Genomic DNA, 21,672 nt, shown 5'->3' on the forward strand with positions numbered 1-21,672 from the left:
CAACAGCAGCATCATCAGCCCTCAGCTCCTATACGCCAAAGAAAGAAAACGAGCCTCAGTGTTATGGAAACAGTGGACCGAGTAAACATCGAATATTTTTACCTCCGCTCAGTGTGACAGCTAACTGGTGGACTGACTTAGTGTCAGATCAAGTCGCTTTAGGAAAACGATATCTGTGAAAAGAAGTGAGTATCGTATTCCGACGCGAGAATTAAACCGAATTCACGTAAACCGTGAAATAAGGAGAATTTAGGGAGTTTGTGTACAAGCAGAGCAGATTTCTGGCGAAGGCGAGCTGCAGCAGCTCCTTCTGGATCGCTTCTCGGGGGACTTAGCTAGGTAGTATATATATTATAGACTTAATATTTTGGTAGGTCTGTCGTTCAAGGTATCAGGGAAATCAAGAAAATCACTGCTTAAACATTTGTTTAGTTTTAATGAACGCATGGATCTGTCACTGGATTAATGTGTGGCACCGGAGAAGGCATCCCTGGTTGACCTTTCTTGAAAAAGCTTTATCCCACTGTCGGTTCATTGCTAAGGGGTCAAGGTCGAGGTCTAGGCCTATTTCATGTTTAGTTTACAGGATATAATCATATTCTTCATTTCAATGGATTACTTTATCAGGAGAGAAGGCATTCAAGAAATTACACAGTCCAGGTTGACCTTTCTTGACATGGTTTAGTAGTACCTACTAGGTAGGTAGTCCGCTGTCGGTTCATTGCTACCTACTCAGGGGGTCAAGGTCGGATGGGCTTAGGCGAAGGCCTATTTGTACTGATAGTCTTACAGGAAAAGTAAACGGATTAGGGTCATGTTACTGGTATTATCCTGTAACCCAAGGAAGCTCATGGCCCAAGCTACCTTGAATAACCTTCTATGTTAGGTTTAAGGTCGTCTAACCTAGTTTGCTGTTGCTGTTTAGGGAAGCTTATGGACCTTTGGTGATTAGGCTTTTTAATTGTTTTCAAATTGTTCTTTTCACATATGAGAGAAGGATATGAACATACAAACAAATTTTCAAATCTAAACTTAAGATTTAGCATTAGGTAATGCTAAATCATAATTTCATATTTGTTTTGTGTTTGTTAAGAAGTTTGCTTTCACATTTGTTTTATGTTTGTTAAGAAGTTTGCTTTCATGTTTGCTTTAACCTATGTTTTGGTGTTAACATATTCAGTTGCCCTATGGAAACTTGCAGTGCTTGTTCTATGTGAACATTTGCACATCTACTAAGCAGCATCCTGCATTAGGCCTATTAGGCAATTGTCTTTTATAGGCTTATCTGGTATACCTATTGTAAAAAAAAAAAAGGAACAGAAATCTGTTTTAGTTGGGTGAATACACAACCTACTCTAAGGTGCTTTTGGTTTGTATAGTACAATAATTTGAACATCAGACAATCAGTGTCTCGTCATATTCCCCAGACGTATTTTGTTTCTCGTTGGTGATTCTGGCATCGTCCATAATGCTTTTATATTTCTTTTTATTGTTATATTTAATACTACTTGAGTTTACCTGATCCTGACTGATGCAGAAGCTATTGAATTGGGTAGTTAATGGTAATAGATAAGTACCTAACTTTCTGTAAATATTTAAATGAATAAATATATCAAGTATATTTGAAAGTAAACATTTTAATAAAAGGTGTTCTCGAGTGTAATCCTATCCTCAGTCAAGGAAATCCTACCCATGGAACCATGACTGGAAAACTGTGGTATTTAGACTATGGCAGTATGAAAGGCCTGAGAAAATGGATTACTATATTGTCACCTCATGACCTGAGGTCATTAAATGAGATGGCCTCAAACAGTGGTGCCGGTATTCGAATCGGTGAAGCAAAATAAAATTGAGTGGAGGTTATGCTTAATATCCCCAACTACCCAAGAAACATATCAAACATTTGAAAAAATATATGAAGGTCTTCTTGGTATGACCGTAATCCCATGTTCTTGTAGGGTCAGCTGTTCGAGTGTTCCTTCTCCCCAGAATTCTCTTTTGGACATTTGTATGTTCTACACCCCAGACATTTTCTCTCTTTATGATGCCATTCCATAAAATTTTCTACCTACCTACACTCCACAGCCATATCATAGGCTTGCTTATCCAAAGCATTGTCAGTCCTGCAAATCACTTGGCCATACTACCTCATCTTACTTTTTCTGGCTTTATGTTATTCCACAAACACCCACTCGCTTAAATGAATACTGGTAAGGGAAATGTCTGAATAATTAGGGTGCTCTAACCTAACTAAAGATAAGAAAGTGCTGTTCATGTTGAATGTAACACAATGATGTTTCAAGAAATATACTGTCTCTTTAGTTATGCCAGAAGTTCAATATTTAAAAATTTCATGAACTATTGTCCAAATGTGTAGGGTGTAGAGTCATTTGAGTGCCAGTAGTGTATGAAATAATTACAATTCATGGTGTATGAAAAATATATGATTTCTTATGTATAACTGAATCACGAAAGTTTGGAACGTGATAAATCCATAAATAATTTCCTATAAAAAGTTTTAGTACTTTGATATTTTTAAGTTAATGTATTTATGCTTAGTGATTCATAAGGACAGAGTGCAGTGTCAGTACATGGTGCAAGCAGAATATATTGGCTACTGATTTATTCAAACCATCAGCTGTCCAGTTCTTATAGGCTTATGCCAAAAATACTACACATCCATCTACTAATGAAGTGTTCAGTTTAGTACAGGTAGTTAATTACATTGTGGTTAATTTTCACCTTGACCTTCACAACAAAGCTGATCTAAACTTTCTTAACCATGAATAATGAAGTAGTCAAGCTGAATAGTTAATTTAGCATTGAAAGACAAGTTAACTCCTAAACACTAATTAGACCATTAGATAGGAAATGTTTGTTGCTTGTCAGATCTTGTTGTAGATAGGCAAGTAATATAAAATGAGTGTTTCACATGTCTGCTTGTTGTATCCATGCCACTGTTACTTTTTGCAGCTGTCAGCCTATTTCATTTAGGCTATGGTTGTTCATTCTTCTCTTTCTAATTTATGCTGTGATTTGGTGAATAGTCCAATGGAAAATATGTAGCCTTGTTAAAAGATATGGAGTTTTATATCAAGGTCTCAAGCAAGTAAAGATGTATGAAAATGCAAGTTGTGGCATCACGTTATGGAATTCCTGCTATATTAACCCTTAGAATTTCAAATCTCGCGGCACACGCGACAGGTAGGTTAGGTGGTCTACCTTACCCGCCGCTGGGTGGCGGATGTACGAACCACTCCCGTAGCTTGTCAGATTTTTCTCTGTCGCGGGAACGATAACAACTGTTGTCGGTTCCTCTCGATAGTTTTTCGATTCTCGCTTGCCTGGAGTTAATTTGGACTTCTTTTGGTGACGTATTCGCTTTGTTTGGCTTGGCATACGCTGATTGTGGACCGGTTTGATTTTGATTTGGATTTTCTTTAACGATGTCTGACCTAGATTCAGTAGTTAAAACTTCGGTTTTGTTTAGGGTTTGCGTGAATGAAGGATGTAAAGTGAGGTTGCCGAAAGCTTCGGTAGACCCCCACACGGTTTGCATGAAATGCAGGGGGAATGAATGTTCTTTTGCTAACCCTTGTAGTGAATGTAAGGGATTGAATGAAGAAGAATATAAGGCTCTCTCTTCTTATGTTAGGAAGTTGGAACGTGATAGAGTGCGTAAGGCTTCCTCTAGAAGTTCTAGCAGATCTAGAATGAGTGAGTTGGATGTGGATCCTAATAGTACTAACGTACAATTAGAACCTTCTTCCCAAGTTTGCAGCCCCGGCTCCCCGCACCGAAGCCGAAGATTCGCCTTCGGAGGCGGCAGCTCTGAAAGCCACGATTCGTTCTATGGATCAGAAGATTCGTCAGTTGGAAGGTAAGGAGAGTGTTAGTGATCAGTGCAGTGTCCCCAGTTGTTGTGGAGGGTGCGTCTGACCGGCCGGGCTCCTTAGTGCCTCTAGGCCTAGACCTCTTCCAGACTCCCAGTTCCAGTGGAGTAGGAAAGTCGAAAGCCGCAGGAGGGCTAGGGAGAGCCCCACCGGTCAGGCGTCCCCTCGGCAGATCCTGAAGTACGCTTCCAGGCTGCCTCGGATCGCTACAAGAAGGAGCTCCTACGCCAATGCTCTCCTCTCGTGTCTCCTCTCCGAAGAGAGGTTGGAACTCCCCGGATGCGTCGCGCCCGTTGAAGAGGGCTTGGAAGGCTCCCTGCAGTCCTTTGGCTTCTAGTCCGGAGGTTTTTCCCGGAAGAATCGTCGGGGGAGGCGAAGAAACCCAAGAAATCCTGTGATCGTTCTTCTTCTCGCGCTCCGCGCCTCGCGCCTGCTTCCGAGGAAAGAACAACAAGATTCTCCTACGAGAGTACTCGCGGGACTTCAAGCTCAGATCACGGTGCTAGCAGACTCTCTAGCAGTTAGATCACGTAGGAAGAAGGACGTTTCTCTTCCGATCAAGAGATCTAGGCGCCGCTCTTCAGAGGATCGTTCTCCTTCATATGGGGAGGTTTCGTATGAGGTTGGGGGCTCGCGTGAGCGCCCTCGCTCGCGTGAGCGCCCTCGCTCGCCTGGCTCTCTTTCGATTTCAAGGCGCCAAACATCGGTTAGGACGCTCTATGGAGAAAGAAGTTTTTTCTCCAGATTGGATTCCCGCTTCCGGTAAGCGCACTGCACCTGCTCATCACGCTATTTCTTCAACTCCCTCGCGTGAGACTTCTCCTCAGCAGCCTCAAGATTCTAGAAGGCGCCCTTATACAAGTAGGCGTTCTTCTTCAGATGTCACTCTCCTCGAGTGTCGGATCGTGACTTCTCTCCTGTCAGGCATCTAGACTCTGGTAGGAGTCGTGTGCATGATAGACGCCTACTGTAGCCGCTCCCGCAGGGTAGGCGCCAGAGCCTACTGCACATAGATCTCCTAGTAGGCGCTCGTCTCTTTTAAGGCGTCATACTCCTGATTATTATCCTAGGGGTCAGACACAAAGGTCTTTCAAAGAGCCCTTCTCCGTTGTAAGGCGCTCTGCCCGCTTCTAGGCGCACTTCTCCTGACCGTTTGTCTCTTGGGTAGGCACCAGGAATCCCGGAAGCGCCCTTCTCCAAGTAGGCGCTCGTTAGTTTTGAAGCGCCCTTCTCCTGAATGTTACCCTCTTGTTAGACGTCAAGAGTCTCGCAAGCAGCCTTCTCCTAGTAGGCGCATTTCGCCTTCCAGTCGAACTTCCGTTGATCGTACGCAACTGGACAGGTATGGAGAGCCGCGCAAGCGCTCTGCTCTCGATAGGCGCTCTTCTCCTGGCAGCCGCTCGCCTCAGGATAGGCGCATAGAGTATAGTAGGCGCTCGCCTCCTCGTAAGCGCCCTGTGGATAATTTCCGAGGATTCTCGGAGTAGGAGCCCTACCTCTCCTTCGGCTGAGATTCCGTATACCTCGAAGAGGGAGTCTCATCGTAGACATCCCAGATCTTCTCATCGTTCTCAGTGGATGTGAACTCTTCTAAGAGAGGGCGTTCTCCAACCTCTCGCTCAACTCCTACTAGGATCCCTTCGTCACCTAAGGATCTTCCGCGCTCGCCTCGACAAGACGTCCTAGAAGGTTCGGATGAGGAAACCGAACACTTCTGCTGCTGTCTCTTCTTACAAGAAGCTTACAGAGCTACTTTTACAAGTTTTTGGGGATTCCCTTACTCCTACGGCTCCTCCTTCTCCTCACTCACTTTTTTCAACGGCGAAGACAACGAGGAGTTCTTCTTGTGTGAGGATGAAGCCAACTCTTTCAATGAAGAAGGCACTGAGGATTTGGTTCCTGGATGGCTTCCAAAGAAGAAGCGGGGAAAACGATGTTCGCTTTTCCTCCTTCGAAGTTATCAGGACGCGTGGTTTCTGGTACGAAACAGGAGAGCCCTTAGGATTGGGTCTACCGTCTTCGGCTGATTCGGTTTTTTCGGCGCTGGTAGATTCGACAAGGAGAACTGCCCTTAACTCTGCTAAGACGACTTGGGCAATGAATGAATTGGATCATATGCTCAAAGGTATGTTTAGAGTGCTAGAAGTATTTAACTTCCTTGATGGTCGTTGGGATCCTAGCCAAGAAAATTGAAGTGCCAGAGTCAATTTCGCCAGAAGATCTTATGTGTGTTTTGTCTTGTATGGACAAGTCGGTAAGAGACGGAGCGAGTGAAATCGCCTCCCTTTATGGGGCCGGGATCGTGAAGAAGAGGTCGGTTTATTGTTCCTTCTTAACGAAGTCGGTCTCCCATGCTCAGAGGTCTTCTTTGCTGTTTGCTCCTCTGTCTACTCAGTTGTTCCCGAAACATCGAGTGCAGGACATTTCGAGGTCACTTTCGGCCAAAGCCACCCAGGACCTTTTGGCACAGTCGGCAAGAAAACCTCGCCCTTCCTTCCCTACCAAGGCTAAGAAGGAAAAGGCAAGTGTTCGAGAAACCCTTATTTCGAGGGGCATCTTCATCAAGAACCTCTAGCGTTTTTAGAGGTCGTAGACCTTCAAGAAGGGGTAAGACTTTCGCCAAGTCTGTTAAAGCCCCAAATAACTTGCAAGTCCTTCAAACAACGGTGGGCGCCAGACTCTTAGAGTTTGCAGAAGTCTGGGCCCAAAAAGGGGCAGATCCTTGGACCCTGTCTATTTTGAGGAGAGGTTACCTCATCCCTTTCGTCGAAAGACCTCCCTTGACGACCATCCCAAGGGAACTGACGGCTAGGTACAGAGACCCCATCATGAATCAAGCTCTCCATCTAGCAGTGGATCAGATGCTGGAGAAGGGGGCGATCGAACTAGTGACAGACCATCTTTCATCGGGCTTCTACAACCGCCTTTTCCTAGTTCAGAAGTCCTCAGGGGGATGGAGACCGGTGTTGGATGTAAGCGCCCTGAACTTCTTCGTAGAAAAGAAGAAGTTCACGATGGAAACGCCTTCTTCAGTGCTGGCAGCACTTCGTCCAGGGGACTGGATGGTTTCCTTGGATTTACAGGACGCTTACTTCCACGTACCGATCCATCCTTCCTCGAGGAAGTTTCTCAGATTCATGATGGGGGGGAAAATTTTTCAGTTCAGGGCTCTGTGTTTCGGCCTCTCGACGGCCCCCTCAAGTGTTCACGGGGATTTTGAGGAATGTGGCTCAATGGCTTCATTTGAAAGGGTGAGGATATCCATGTACCTCGACGATTGGCTAATAAGGGCCAATTCAGAAGATCGTTTGAAGGACTTACAAGTAACCTTAGAATTGACGAAGGCTTTGGGACTTCTCGTCAATTTCAAGAAGTCGTCACTAATTCCCGAGCAAGAGTGTGTGTATCTCGGGATACAGATGAACTCTCTGAGTTTTCGGGCTTTTCCCTCTCAGGAAAGGATAGCCCGAGGATTCGAGAGAGTAACAACCTTCTTAGGGAAAGAAGTATGCACAGTGAGGGAGTGGATGAGTCTGCTGGGGACGCTCTCCTCGCTGGAGCAATTCGTTTCCCTAGGAAGGTTGCACCTGAGACCGCTACAATTCTTTTCTTCGTCGGAATTGGAGTCGTCGTTCTCAGGATTTGACGTTCTCCCTGTCGTTATCCAGGACATCAAGAAACATCTCTTATGGTGGACAGATCCCAACCTCTTTGCGAAGGGACTGTCTCTTCAATCCCAGACCCCCAACCTGGTGTTGTTCTCCGACGCGTCGGACACGGGGTGGGGGCAACTCTGGGAACCAGCGAAGTGTCAGGTACCTGGGTGGGGGACCAGGTAGCCTGGCACATCAACAGAAAGGAGTTGATGGCTGTGGTTGGCTCTGAAGGCTTTCGAGCCCAAAGTCAGAAGATCGGTAGTGCAGGTCAACGCGGACAACACTACAGCTCTGGCATATATCAGGAAACAGGGGGGGAGGGGGGGACGCATTCCTTCTCCCTGTACGAGACAGCAAGAGACCTTCTTCTGTGGGCAGAAGAAAGAGGAATCAAGCTTCTCACCAGGTTCGTGCAGGGAGAAGGAATGTAAGAGCAGATCTCCTCAGCAGGAAAGATCAGGTCCTTCCCACAGAGTGGACCCTTCATCTGGATGTATGCCAGAGCCTGTGGAAGTTATGGGGCAGGCCACACATAGACCTCTTTGCCACGTCAAAGAAACAAGAGGCGGGATCCTTACTGCTCTCCGATATCGGATCCAGAGGCATTAGCAATAGATGCTCTTCTTCTAGACTGGAACGGACTCGACGTCTACGCGTTTCCCCCCTTCAAGATCCTGGGGCTAACCATCAAGAAGTTCGTAGAGTCCGATTCAACAAGATGACCTTAATCGCTCCCTTTTGGCCGGCCCAAGAATGGTTCACAGAGGTACTGGAATGGTTGGTGGACCTTCCAAGATCGCTCCCGCTAAGGAGCGATCTACTCAGACAACCCCACTTCGACAGGTACCACAAAAATCTCCTCGCTCTCAGTCTGACTGGCTTCAGACTGTCCAAAGTTTGGTCAGAGCGAAAGGCTTTTCAGCAACAGCTGCTAAAGCAATCGCAAGAGCGAGGAGACCTTCCACCTTGCGTGTATACCAGTCAAAGTGGATGTCTTCAGACGTTGGTGCAAGAGGAAGAACATTTCCTCTTCCAGTACCTCTGTGACCCAAATTGCGGATTTCCTTATTTTCCTCAAAGAAGAATGTCATCTGCTTGTGTCAACTATTAAGGGATACCGCAGTATGTTGGCGGCGGTATTTCGGCATAGAGGCTTAAAGATATCCGATGATAAGGATTTGCACGATCTTATTAGATCATTTGAAACCATTAAGCGTCCTCATGTAGTACCAAACTGGAATCTAGACGTAGTTCTACAATTCCTTGGATCGTCTAGATTCGAACCTCCTGCTTAGCCTCTTTCAAGGATCTGACGAAGAAGGCCATCTTCCTTTTGGCCCTAGCTACAGCTAAGAGAGTGAGTGAGCTCCAAGCTATCGAGGGCAATGTAGGGTTTAAGGAAGATTCTATGGTGTGTTCGTTTCTTCCAAATTTCCTTGCAAAGAATGAAAAACCCATCACGGCCTTGTCCCAGGAGCTTTGAAGTTCGTAGTTATCTTTTCTAGTAGGGGAAGAGCCTGAAAGAACTCTTTGCCCTATGAGAATTATGAAGTATTTCCTTAAGAGGAAGGAACAACTTAAGGCTAATCAAGATGTGCTTTGGTGCTCTGTAAAGGACCCCACTCGGCCCATGTCGAAGAATGCTCTTTCCTTTTTTCTGAGAAGCCTTATTACAGAGGCACATGTTGCTTGTAAGGAAGAACATTTTAAAATACTGAAAGTGAAAGCTCACGAGGTGAGAGCCATCGCAACTTCGCTTGCATTCAGAAAAAATATGTCTGTGCGGAACTTGATGGAGGCGACTTTTTGGAGATGCCAATCGGTTTTCGCAAACCACTACCTACGTGATGTAAAAATCACATATGATAAATGCTTCGCCTTGGGTCCTTTCGTATCGGCGGATTCGGTGCTGGGGCAGGGAGCTGAAACTTATCCTGTGTAAATTTTTTATATGTTACCCTATATTTTATATTGTTGTGTTTTGGTGGTCTGAAAGAGGTTGCAGGAGGCACCTCTTTTTGTCGTAATATTAACCCTTTGTATTTTGGTTAGGTGGTCTGGTGGGTTTTGGCTCCTTGCAGAGGTAGTGGTAAGGATCTGTTAGGTAAGCGGACAAGGTCCCTCTAACAGTATCCGACTTGGATTCTACCACAATAGGGGATCACATATCCCAGTGGTAGATCCGAGAGTCTTTCAGCATCAGGTCACGTCCTAGCTGTAGCTCTCCAGGCAATGCAGACTCAGAGACAGTATCTATGAAGTCTTCATCCTGAAAAGGTGAGAACCAAGGTTGTTATATCCTACAACATTAGTTGTTTCCCGTCTTACCTGTATTATTTAGCTGTCTCTTACCCTCCACCAAGGGTGCCAATCAGCTAAGTATATATCTGTCAGGGAAGTTCATGTACAAAAATGATATTGTTAAACTACAATAAAGTTTTGTACATACTTACCTGGCAGATATATACGATTAATGGCCCACCCAGCCTCCCCTCAGGAGACAGGTGGAAGAGAAAAATCTGACAAGCTACGGGAGTGGTTCGTACATCCGCCACCCAGCGGCGGGTAAGGTAGACCACCTAACCTACCTGTCGCGTGTGCCGCGAGATTTGAAATTCTGTCGGGAACGTCGGAGACTATAGCTAAGTATATATCTGCCAGGTAAGTATGTACAAAACTTTATTGTAGTTTAACAATATCATTTTTCATAAAATCTCATCTTGCTTCGTCAAAAATATTTTGAATGGAATAGAATTTTGTGTATTTTACAAGTAACTATAGTACGTACCATGACACTTTGAAGTGCACAGGAGTGTTGCCATAGTCTTTGTACGTAGTACAATGTTCCCCCGTATTCATGTGGGATGTGTACCAGAACCCCCCCCCCAAACCCCCCCCCCCCCTGCGAATAGTTGGAACCCTACAGAAATGCTAAAAACAGCCTATTTTGTCAGTTAAAACTCAAGAATAACCCACAACAAAATTTTATACTTGGTTTTTTAATAGTTTCATCACAAAAAGTGCATTTTATGATGAAATTGATGAAAACAAAAAACTAGGAATTTCTGGATATTTCTCATAGAAAAATACTGCAAGTAAGTGAATTTTCCGCGAATAATGGGGAAAAATGTTCCTGAGAGAAATGCGTGAGTCTACGAATACGGGGGTCCACTGTATTTTATTTGATGAGAGCATTTTTGGAACTTAATATACTTGTGTGTGAACATTTTGTCTGTTTTGCCATATTTCAACAATTACTTTATTGTATTGAGTTACCACTTTAGTTACGTCTTCTTCTTTTTTTCAGGGACCTTGTGATATGCCCGACTTACTGTGAACAACAGGATGGCAGCAGCTAAGACAAAATCTCGTAATATATTGGGAAAGCTAAGCTTTGGCATTGTCACTGGTTTAGAAAATGCATTTCATACATATGGAGCAGCCATATCTAAAAGGCCATTTGCCTTTATTATTGCCTGTTTGGCATTGACTGGATTGTGTTCAATAGGTCTGATTAATTTTACAGTAGAGGAGCGTCCATTTAAGCTATGGATTCCACAAGATTCAGATTTTATGAGGGTAATGGCCTGGCAGAAAGAAAACTTTCCAGCAGAGTACAGATTGCATGTTGCTATTTATGAGGCTGATAATGTTCTGGACAAAAGTGTCATTTTAGAAATGCTGCGAATCCATGAGGCAGTTGCCAGTGCTTCTACGGCAGCAGCTTCATGGAGTGATGTGTGCGCCAAGATGCCAACGATAACTAACAACTATTTTAGTCGCAGAAGGAGGAGTGTGTCTCAAGAAATTGCTTCAGGGTTTTACTCTGAGCCAGTTGCAGTTCCCAGAGCAAAGCGAGAAAATGAAGAGACTGACTGGAGTACTGTGCTGGACAGAGAAACTTATTGTGGCTTTTATGACAAAATTGATCAAGAATGTATGGAGCATAGTATTTTAGAGCTATGGGGTTATGATAGGACTTACATTGAAGACCTTACTCCTGAAGAAATAATTAATGATGTTAACTTGGAAGAAAAAAGTGCTGTCTTCGGTTTTCCAACAAATTTCACCGAGTTTTTGGGGGACATTGTACGTGATGAGAAGGGAAGAATTATTAAAGCTGGTGCTTCAAGACAGATGTGGATAACACACATTAATCTTACAGCTATTGATGCTGGTGAATTTGTTGATGACACAGGAACTGGTATGGAGGTAGATAAACTCAGCTTTGATTGGGAGAAGGAACTTATCAAGGCAGTTTTGGATGAAAAAGAGCGACCCAAGGGTATAAATCTTTTTTTGATGGCATCCTCTAGTTTTGGAATGATTAGCCAAGCAACTATTATGGGGGATGTTCAGTACCTTGCATTAGGTTTTGGTGTCATGTTCATGTATGTCCAAGTTATGCTTGGAAAGTTCAACTTAGTCGAGCAGCGACCTGTATTGTCTTTGATGGGGTTATCATGTGTTGGAATGTCCATTTTCACTTCATATGGAATATGTTCGGCATTTGGTGTTCCATTTGGTCCTGTGAACAATATTTTACCATTTTTACTCCTTGGACTTGGCATTGATGATATGTTTGTAATTATGCAAGCTTGGAGTAATCTCAATCCATCAGAGAAAAAGGAGAAGTTGGGGGAACGTATTGGACTTGCTCTCAAACATGCAGGTGTATCAATCACTGTTACATCAGTCACAGATTTTGCAGCCTTTGCCATAGGAAGTGGTACTGTTCTACCAGCCCTGCGATCCTTTTGTCTGTATGCTGCTGTAGGAATCGCAGCTGTTTATGCATTCCAGGCAACATTCTTTGTTGCTTGGTTTGCTCTTGATCAGCAACGTTTAGAAGATAAACGCCATGGTTTTGTGTGGTTCTGGAAACCCAAGAATTGGACTCCCAACCAATGTAGTCAAAAGGATTTGTGTCAGACATTTTTCCATGATGTATATGCAAAATATCTCTTTAAATTGCCCTCAAAAATCACTGTAATCCTCATAACAATAGCTATTTTAGCAGTATCAGGATGGGGCTTGAGCAATTTGAGGCAAGAATTTAATCCAATATGGTTTTTGCCACAGAGTTCTTACCTGTTCAAATTTTTCATGAAGCAAGAGCAGTATTACCCTACTGCTGGAGAAATGGGGACAATTTATTTTGGAAGGATGAATTATTTTGAGGAGATGCCCAAAATTGAGGAACTTGTAAATCGCTTGGAAGCAAGCGATACCATTAGTGAGGTCGATAGCTGGTTTGCAAAATACAAGGCTTACTGGGAAAAACAGGCCATTCAGGTTCCTGAAACGGATGAGAATGAAGAAGAATTTTTTGACAAACTTAGCATTTTCTTACACTCCCCAAGTGGGTCAAGACATCGCATCAGAAACTTCCGGTTTGATGGCATTATAAATTGTACTGATCCTGCTCCCCCCATTTTGGCCTCCAGTATAGAATACAGACATCGACCATTTTCCGGAGCAAAAGAGCAGATTGAGGCTATGGATAACCTTAAAGCACTAATAAAGGAAATTGGCTTTGCTGGGGAAGTTAATGCTTGGGCAAGAATATATAGTGGATGGGAAACTGATAAGATCATTGAGAAAGAATTGTATACAAATATGGGTCTGGCTATGTTGGTTGTGTTTCTAGTGACTCTTATGCTTATTGCAAATTTGTACATGAGTTTAATGGTTTTGCTTTGCGTTGTCATGACTCTTGTTGATGTAGGGGCACTGATGCATTGGTGGGGTCTTACTATTGACACTGTGTCCTGTATAGACATTGTTCTTGCTATAGGGTTGTGTGTAGATTATGCTGCCCACATTGGTCATACATTCATGAAAAAAGAAGGTTCAAGAGATGACCGTGCAAGACTGACAGTTGCAACCATTGGTCCAGCTGTATTAAATGGTGGATTCAGCACTTTTCTGGCTTTCATCTTTCTGGCTAATTCTGATTCCCATGTCTTCATCACTTTCTTCAAGGTGAGCACTGTTTTATGTGTATTGTAGTTTATAAGTAAAAAATTCTTGGATGGTCTAAATAACAAAGAATAGCTAGTTGGTAGGTCTGTACTACTTCAGGATATTGCAGTGGTTTATATGAAATGTTGGACAGATTTTGCATAATTCCTACCAGTTGCCTATACTATACAGTAATTATGAATGTGAGTAGGAAAGTTGTGAATGAGTTGATCGTTACAAAGCGTATGATTGATTTCCAGGTACTATTGTGTTTCTTCCAATGTGAATTTGGTTTGTGGTACCTAGTACTTGTCTTTATGCTTTCATATGAAGTGTTCCTAGATCAGTTCTAGAAACCTTGATTTAAACTAACAATAATGCTCACTTCAGACACTGCATAGTAACACATTTAGTAAATGTTAACCATTTTGAAAGCCCTTTTGTGTTATGATACAGGTAGGAAGATCTCACATTTCATTTTAAATTTTGTAGAATATTAATAAGCATTTTTTGCATCTTAAAAAGATTTCCTATTTAATTTTTTAATAACCTGTTTAGTGTATGAGCAGTACTTTACTGTGCATTCATAGTTGAAGAACATAGAAATAAGAAACATGTACGTATGTGGTAATAAATTTAAACGTTTTATGCATTATATGCATCTTGTGATATGCTGATCCATGTTTTCATCCAGCATTTTTCTTTGCAGATTTTCTTTGGTGTCGTCTTGTACGGGTTGTTTCACGGGCTTGTTTTCTTGCCTGTGCTTCTTTCAATGGTTGGTCCAGCATCTTATTCAAGCATTGTAGATTCTCCCACGAGGGAAAGAGGAGAGATGGATCCTAATACTCAGGCTCCAGGATCTGATGTAGAAGGGAAAGTTGCTTTCAGAAGCCCTGACGAAAAGATGGCTTCTGCTGAGCCAACAGAAACGGATAGTCTGACCCCTGTTAAAAATATTGACGCAAATGGCTGCATGGAAAATGGTAAGAGTAAATTGAAAGGAGCCAACTTAAATAATATTAGTGACAGTGAAGGATCTGAAACAGTAGCAGTTTTATTAGATCCCGTTAATGAAAAAAATAATGAGAATACCAAGTTGTAGTGCTTCATATTTATTCCTATGGGAATAAACCATCCCCTTGTATTTAGGAGTACTACTCCTCAGCATGAGCCGGAATCAGTCACTTACTTGCCAGTCAGTTGAGATATCCTCCTCCCTAAGAACTGAGTCATCTACATAGAAGGTGGTGGTTTGTATTGCCATTGGAAATTACAGATTTTTAAAGTAATTTGCATTTATCCTAAATATACAAACCAGAGCATTTAATCATATCCTTGCTTAGTTCCTATTGCCAAAAAAATGTGCATGGTGACATCAAGTGAGCAAGGATTTCCCCCAGCTCACCCACCTACCACCAGTTAACTATTTTCTTACCAAGTTCAGTGAATGATTCCAAGTCATGCTGATGAATACTCCTACATGAAAGGCTTTGGTTTAAATGCCTTGGTAAAATACAAATTATCCTCAAAATTTGTGATTTCTCCATTGGTTGCTTGTAGTTTTTAAACATTTGGTCGTAATCTCATTTTCTGTCTGTACATAGTTACTCCAACATTTTATATTGAACTTGTGTTACTTAATTGAAATCTTTTAGCCAAAGAATTTTTCTAAGCCTAATTCTTCATATCTGGATTGTAGATCTTTACTGAATAGTATAACTGAATTATTTTCTTTTCATGTATATACTGTATATGCATGTTCATAAATATTGTATCAGGGAGGCTTTATTTATTAATTTAATTAGGCTTAATATTGTTCACAAATATTTCACTAATAAGGCAGACTACTAAGCTTCCATTAAAACTGTAAAAGTTTTGGGGTTTCTCAAGGATACAGGAGGAAAAAAAGTTTTCTATCAATTTTATTGTACTTAGTTATGTATAGTTAGTATCTCATTTCTCAAATCAGGAGTACCTTTCTTCAGGTAATAGTACTGCAGAACCTCAGCCTTTCCCAGTAAAACTTTATATCCTCATCTCATACAGATTTTTCATAAGAAATGTTTGTCCACTTTCAAGAATCTCATTACATACCATTTCACATAGAGGACACTTTCCTCAAGGTCTCATTTTCAAATATTTTTTTAATTTTTGGCACAATGTGCAATAATTTTAGTTATATGGATGTTAGTAGTACTAGCACAATACATAGTTGTAGATGTTTAAAAAGACTGTCAAGTTTTGATTCTCTCTCTCTCTCTCTCTCTCTCTCTCTCTCTCTCTCTCTCTCTCTCTCTCTCTCTCTCTCTCTCTCTCTCTCTCTCTTGGATGTCTGTAGAATAGTTTCTTCGGTACTTTGTTGTTTGTTTTCTTGGTGCTGTAAGTAAGATAGAGGGAGAGATTAGCCAGTAGTTGCAAAATTAGTGAATACATACCTCCCTTTTTTTATGTGACATTGGTTGGGACTAGTATTGAGAATTCAGTTGAGTTTATTAGTATAATAAGGTAATACATCACTTGTTATTGAATGACTTATTTTCTGTTTGTTTTGCATTTTCTGTCCATAAAAGTGTAACTTTTGGCACATGAATGCTTCAGGACTTAGCATGTTCACATTACATATTTTGAATGAAATTAGTAAAATATTAAGGTGCTTTAGCTGTGTATTTCTTTGTTACCAATATCATGATTAAAGTAATTACCTGACACTTCAATATATCTGCTATGATCAACATGTAACTTTTTAAATTACTGAAACCCCTCAACCCATCAGATACCGTACGGGGTGTAGCCCATGTTCAGTAAAAAAAAAATTTGTGTAGCGTACACTTGAATGAACATTTGCAATGCATATCTACATCTAATAGTTATTACTCTTATTTTAAAACCTAAATATTTCACTTACCATTTGGTTTAAAAGTTTTATCCAAAAATTCATCACAGTAAAGTTAGCTTAACTAAAAAAATCTTGATAAAACAGCTGAGAAGTAAAGAACTCAAGTTGAGGTGTTACTGCATTAAAGTAGTAATTGTGTTCCTTTGTTGGTTCTTCCCTTTACTTTAGCTATTACATAGTAAATTCATTAAGACACACGTAGAGAAAAGTTTTTGTAAATATTTGCAAGTGTCCATTCTGCCAGAGAATGTGATGTTTTTGTTGATAGTTTTTGCTTGATTATTAGACATGCACAGTATTGTGGGAGTTCCATGATGAGTTGAGGCTATATCATACACTAATTTGAGTTGTACGTGATCAATGTGAATTTCAGTTTCAATTCAGACTTGGTACAGTTTTACAGTACTAGTATGTAAAAGTGAGAAGAACTAGTTAAGGCCATCTTCTGCCTTTGATATTGCAGCCATTGCTCATAGGGTCATTTGGACATACAGCAATCCTGTCGCTAGAATTTTTGTTTCCTGAACTGTTTGGTGCTATTATTATTGGCATAGGTATAATCTTCATAAGGATACTTCCAAATGTAATCTTACCTTTTCAATTAATTTTGAATGGCTTATATGGAATATTATTACTGCATGTAAAAATGTTCTTACCTGAATTCTTTTAATTTTTGTATTGTACAAGAATATATTTATATTACTAGTCATGTACTTAGCAAAGGAGCATCAACACATAGTTGATGATGTTTTAATGGAAGTTATTTCCATCTGTAACGTTTTTGACTGAATATGTACAAAACATTTATAATGTATGTCTATAATGTTGCATGGTTTATAGGGACTTTTTGTGTATCCTGATCTTCTGTATTTTAGTAATTTTTGGTGCTATAAATGGTGTGTGTATGTGTGGTCATGCAGATTTGTTTTTGGAAACAGTATCCCTTTAAATATAGATTTTTTTGTGTAGTATTTTTAGTTGTGAGGTTTTTTTCTGTATTTTGAATTGTATACATTATCAATTAAAAATTATTTCTTATATTTTTGTTTGGTATGACTTAGCATGCAAGTTGATGAACGTACTCCTTTTTAAGTTTCCATATCCATTGTAGTTTGAGTTGGAAAAGTAGTATTTATTATCCTTTTCTTTTTTCCTTTTAGAGATTTATTAAGTTTTATTTGAAGAACCTATACAAACCCATCAGTTGCAGTTAGCTCACATTCATGGTCTTGAATGCCCCCAAACTCAACAGGCATATGTTTACTGGATATAAATAAGGATAGTCTGTACGTACATACCTTACCTGGATACGCAGGCAAGTACCAGCCACCTCCTTCACAGTTCTTGTAATCTGGATATGAGGTAATGAGAATAAGGCATTGGAGATAGGAACTCGGATCATGTAGTAAAAAGATGTAGTTTGTTCCATAGTAATCTCATCACTCGTAATTAGCCCAGATTGCAATTTAAGTGGAAGACTGAAAATCTTAGTCCCTCAGGTCATGATATCTGCAGAGCATATATCATGACTCCATTAAGGTTACACATAAAAGTGAAAAATCTGAAGTCCATTTTCTTGTAAGGTTCTGGTTTATTGGAAACATCAGGGCATAGATGGATGTCACCCTAAAAAAGAAAACTACATCTCTTGAATGACATGCGTTGAAGGCTGGAATGTAAAGGTTAAAAAGAAGGTAAAGGCTCCCAGCATCTTACCTCAAAGGTAATTCAGCCTTATGAAAGTCAGATTTTTCGAGTTAGTGGTTTGGTAAGACTGCCTTATAATGATAGTGCTCAAAGTTAAAACTTATAGTACTGACCCTGTTAAGTATAAGTTTAACCATTTGTGCTTATCATTTCTCATTCAAAATTATAGATGCATTCATATTGTTTAAAAAGAACTAAAGTAGAGTATTGTAGGGCAAAATCTAATCCTCTATCACTTTCCCCTGGCTCTTGTTGCTCTTGTCTTGCAGACTTTGCTTTAGTTGATACTAAATGTTACAGTCAACCTCCTCTTCGCGGACTCGTCTATTCGTGGATTTTTCTGTGGACCATATATACCCATTATACACAGAAAATCTACCTATTCACAGTATTTTTCACAAAGAAATATTCACAAATTACTATATTTTCGTACCTGCACTTTTTTTGATAAAACTATTAAAATACTCAGGTTTAAGCATTTTTAGAGGTTTTTGTGTTTTCACTATCAAAATAGGCACTCAGAATTTTTAGATGGATTTTAAGTATTCACGGATTTTAGCTATTTGCAGGGGGTCTGGTACCCCCGAGCATACAGAGGGGTCTACTATATTCCTTGATATCTACTGCTGCTGCTGACTTATAAAGATGGATAGTCTAGAGTTGTCAATTGTAAGGTCCTCAGCACTATGCAGGTAGTGATGAAAGGCTCATGATGGACAGAGAAGATCACCATCATTGTTGCCTGAAACTGAGAACAGGAAGGGAAGTAGGGAAGATTTTATGGTCCTGACTGCGACAGGTATTTATGTGGTTTTTGGCCATTTGGTATTTTTGTGATTTTTTACATGTAAATTGCCTAATTCGTTCCAAGTCCTACAAAAACACCACAGTAAATTTTATAATAAAGCTAAATTGACCAATAAACAATGAAATACAACAATTTGGACCATTCAGTACCTAACCTAATCTTTATTGTAGTACATACCTGTAAATAAAGTGTATTAGTGTACATGGTACAAGAAATACTTTACGTACATGTACGTACAATTGTAGTAAAATGTGGAACCTTACCTTTCGAGTGAGGCAATCTCCGAAAGTCACGACAGAGGAGGAGGACAAATGGCAGAAAACAGGAACACTGAACTTTATGAAACACATTAAAAAATGGCAGAAAACATTAACACTAAACTTTACGAAACACATTAACAAATGGCAGAAAACATTAACACTTCTTGATTATCTCCGTCTTTGTTCTCCATAGAAAGCATCCTCTTCTTTCCGTGAACTTCAGCAACATTCTTGGGACCCATGGCTAATAACGTAAGTAATTAAGTTCACACACAACACGATAAAGTAACTTACAGTACAACGAAAGCGAAATCACTAATATGAATTTTCGTTAACAAACGAAATACGTATATGTGAACGAACTAATTCCAGTGTTTACGATAATGCTGCTGCAAAAAATGGTCAAGGAACGCCTTTACATACTCAAGTACATATTATTCAATTCATAATTTCATATTTTGCTCTTTGAACAACTATGGCATTGAATGAAACTGCCCACACGACATGTGGAACAGGCTTCCATTTATTCAGTTCCTAATGTCAATCCAATCCACACTGAATTTTAAGAGAAATAAAACCACCTGATTGAGAATACAAACTGAATTTGTTGACCTGTGACCTTTTTTTACTTAATTTCTTATTGACTACTTTTATGGTTATTATTAACTCACTGTATTTGGTAGATATTTTCTAAATGTGTACCAAATTTAAAGCACTTAATAATGTCACTGTTATTTACTTTAACAGTCATGATACAGTTGTTGACATTTCTCCTGAGGATTTACAATGAATTTAGCTCTCCAAATTGTTAGGATAATCATATAATAAATGCAAGTATTTAAAGAAATTGGAATGAGGTACTATCTCAATGATCACTCGATGCTGAGAGACTTAATACTACTCAATAAAATTACTACTCAATCCTGTATGATGTCATGCTCAAGTTATAAGTAAACAATGTTTTGTGCATTGTTCAGTGTTCCTTCCAACTAAGTAAAGCTGACTTCTGAGGGAATTTTCCCAAACTAGGCTCTGTTGTATTGATGACCAAAGCAATATAATCGTAACCAGTTTTGCTAAAAGAAATACTCGTAGATCAAACAGTTGAATGCTAAGGCCAAGTTTAGTGCTTTTATATATTTCTTCTAAAAGAGCACATTTCTGGTCTGCTGGCAAAGTTATTTTGGAATGTGAGAAGGAATTTCTCTATGATTGAATTATGATTTATAATTTGATCTCAGCTAGAGCAGCATATAAATCATTGCTTAAAAGTGATATTATTTGTATTTAAGAAATATATGTTCCTTATTTACTGTTAAGACCCAGAAATAGAAAACTGTCAAACTTACTGCATTGTGCGAGTTTAATTATTGTATTACTTCTTTCACAGCCAGCCTTATTGGAAACCAAGTGGCATGCATGCATGTATCTAGTTTATGAGGTGTTTGTAACCAATTCCCATCCATGTCTTGAAATCAAAATACTGTAGATGTATATTGAAATTTCATGTTTTCCAGATGAAGTTTTAAAACTTCAAAAGCCCCTGTGGTTCATCTGGAAATTTTACCCTCCTGATTTATATACCCTGAATTATGAATCAAAGAGCTTAATATTATGGCTTTTAGTTGGAGTTCCTGTAGTCTACTGTACAGTGTATGTATAGTATTCTAAATTTCCTTATCCTTCATAAGGATGATACAGGTATAACATTTTGGTAAGGATGTGAGATGTTACGGGTCATAAGCGGAAGAGTCTCTTAAGATAATTTTACCTTGAATTAGTGTAGAGTAATTATAGTAGAGATCTAAGCTTATTCCTCATTTTATTGAATGGATTGTAATTTGTAATTGTTTTAATTATTGCAAGTCTAATAACGGCAATTATAAACTTTTGACATAGCAAGGACACTTTTTTTTCTTGGTATTTTGTCAGACTTCAGACCATTCTGTATCACCATTGGTAATATTTTCAGTTTCTACTCTTATGATTAAGGAATTGCCATTAGCATAACTGTATTTTATTTAATATCAAAGTGATATGTATTGCTCTAAAGAAATGTTCTTTCATACTTGCCCCTGTGTTGAGTACTTGTGATCTAATTTATGGTGAATGAAATAATAACTTATGTAAGGCTGTACAGATACAGTTGTCCCTATGTATATGATTGACTTTGCTCCATCTAGACCAGTCATAAAGTATCCCAAGCCACATTTCTTATGGATTACTTTCTATGAAATTGTGTGACTGTCTTTTCTTTATCAGGACCAGTCTTAGAATATTCCAAGCTATATAATTTTCTTATGTATAAAATAGGTTTATGTTCTAATTGAGCATTACTCACCCCACCAGTTCAGTGTATATCAATAGATTTTAACTGCTAATGTGGTGGAATACTTACTGTAAAATTTAATTAGAACATAGGAGTACGTATTGCAGAATCAGTAAAAGCATTTAATATTCACCATATACTAGTAATTCATGCCCA

General features: G+C 39.9%; 1 protein-coding gene across 2 annotated transcripts; it reads left to right on the top strand.

The window, feature by feature from the left end:
• Nucleotides 1-30: 30 nt before the first annotated feature.
• On the top strand, nucleotides 31-17,450 carry LOC135216847 (NPC intracellular cholesterol transporter 1 homolog 1b-like). Of its 2 annotated transcripts, none has more exons than XM_064252356.1 (3): nucleotides 31-185; nucleotides 10,857-13,534; nucleotides 14,223-17,450. In XM_064252356.1, exons 2-3 carry the CDS (start codon nucleotides 10,895-10,897, stop codon nucleotides 14,616-14,618), a joined length of 3,036 nt encoding a protein of 1,011 aa, XP_064108426.1. In that variant the 5' UTR covers nucleotides 31-185; nucleotides 10,857-10,894; the 3' UTR covers nucleotides 14,619-17,450. The 2 variants fall into 2 exon arrangements, with proteins under 2 accessions (XP_064108426.1, XP_064108427.1); XM_064252357.1 differs by lacking the exon at nucleotides 31-185 and adding an exon at nucleotides 203-339.
• The last annotated feature ends 4,222 nt before the right edge of the window (nucleotides 17,451-21,672 follow it).

Source organism: Macrobrachium nipponense, chromosome 6 (genome assembly GCF_015104395.2).
Source record: "Macrobrachium nipponense isolate FS-2020 chromosome 6, ASM1510439v2, whole genome shotgun sequence".
Taxonomy (NCBI): domain Eukaryota; kingdom Metazoa; phylum Arthropoda; class Malacostraca; order Decapoda; family Palaemonidae; genus Macrobrachium; species Macrobrachium nipponense.

What these genes read in the sequence shown, in the direction of transcription:
- LOC135216847 (XM_064252356.1), top strand. Translation starts at nt 10,895, where the DNA reads ATGGCAGCAGCTAAGACAAAATCTCGTAATATATTGGGAAAGCTAAGC. An exon ending in TCTTCATCACTTTCTTCAAG is followed by an intron (nt 13,535 to 14,222) that starts GTGAGCACTGTT and finishes TTTTCTTTGCAG; the next exon opens with ATTTTCTTTGGTGTCGTCTT.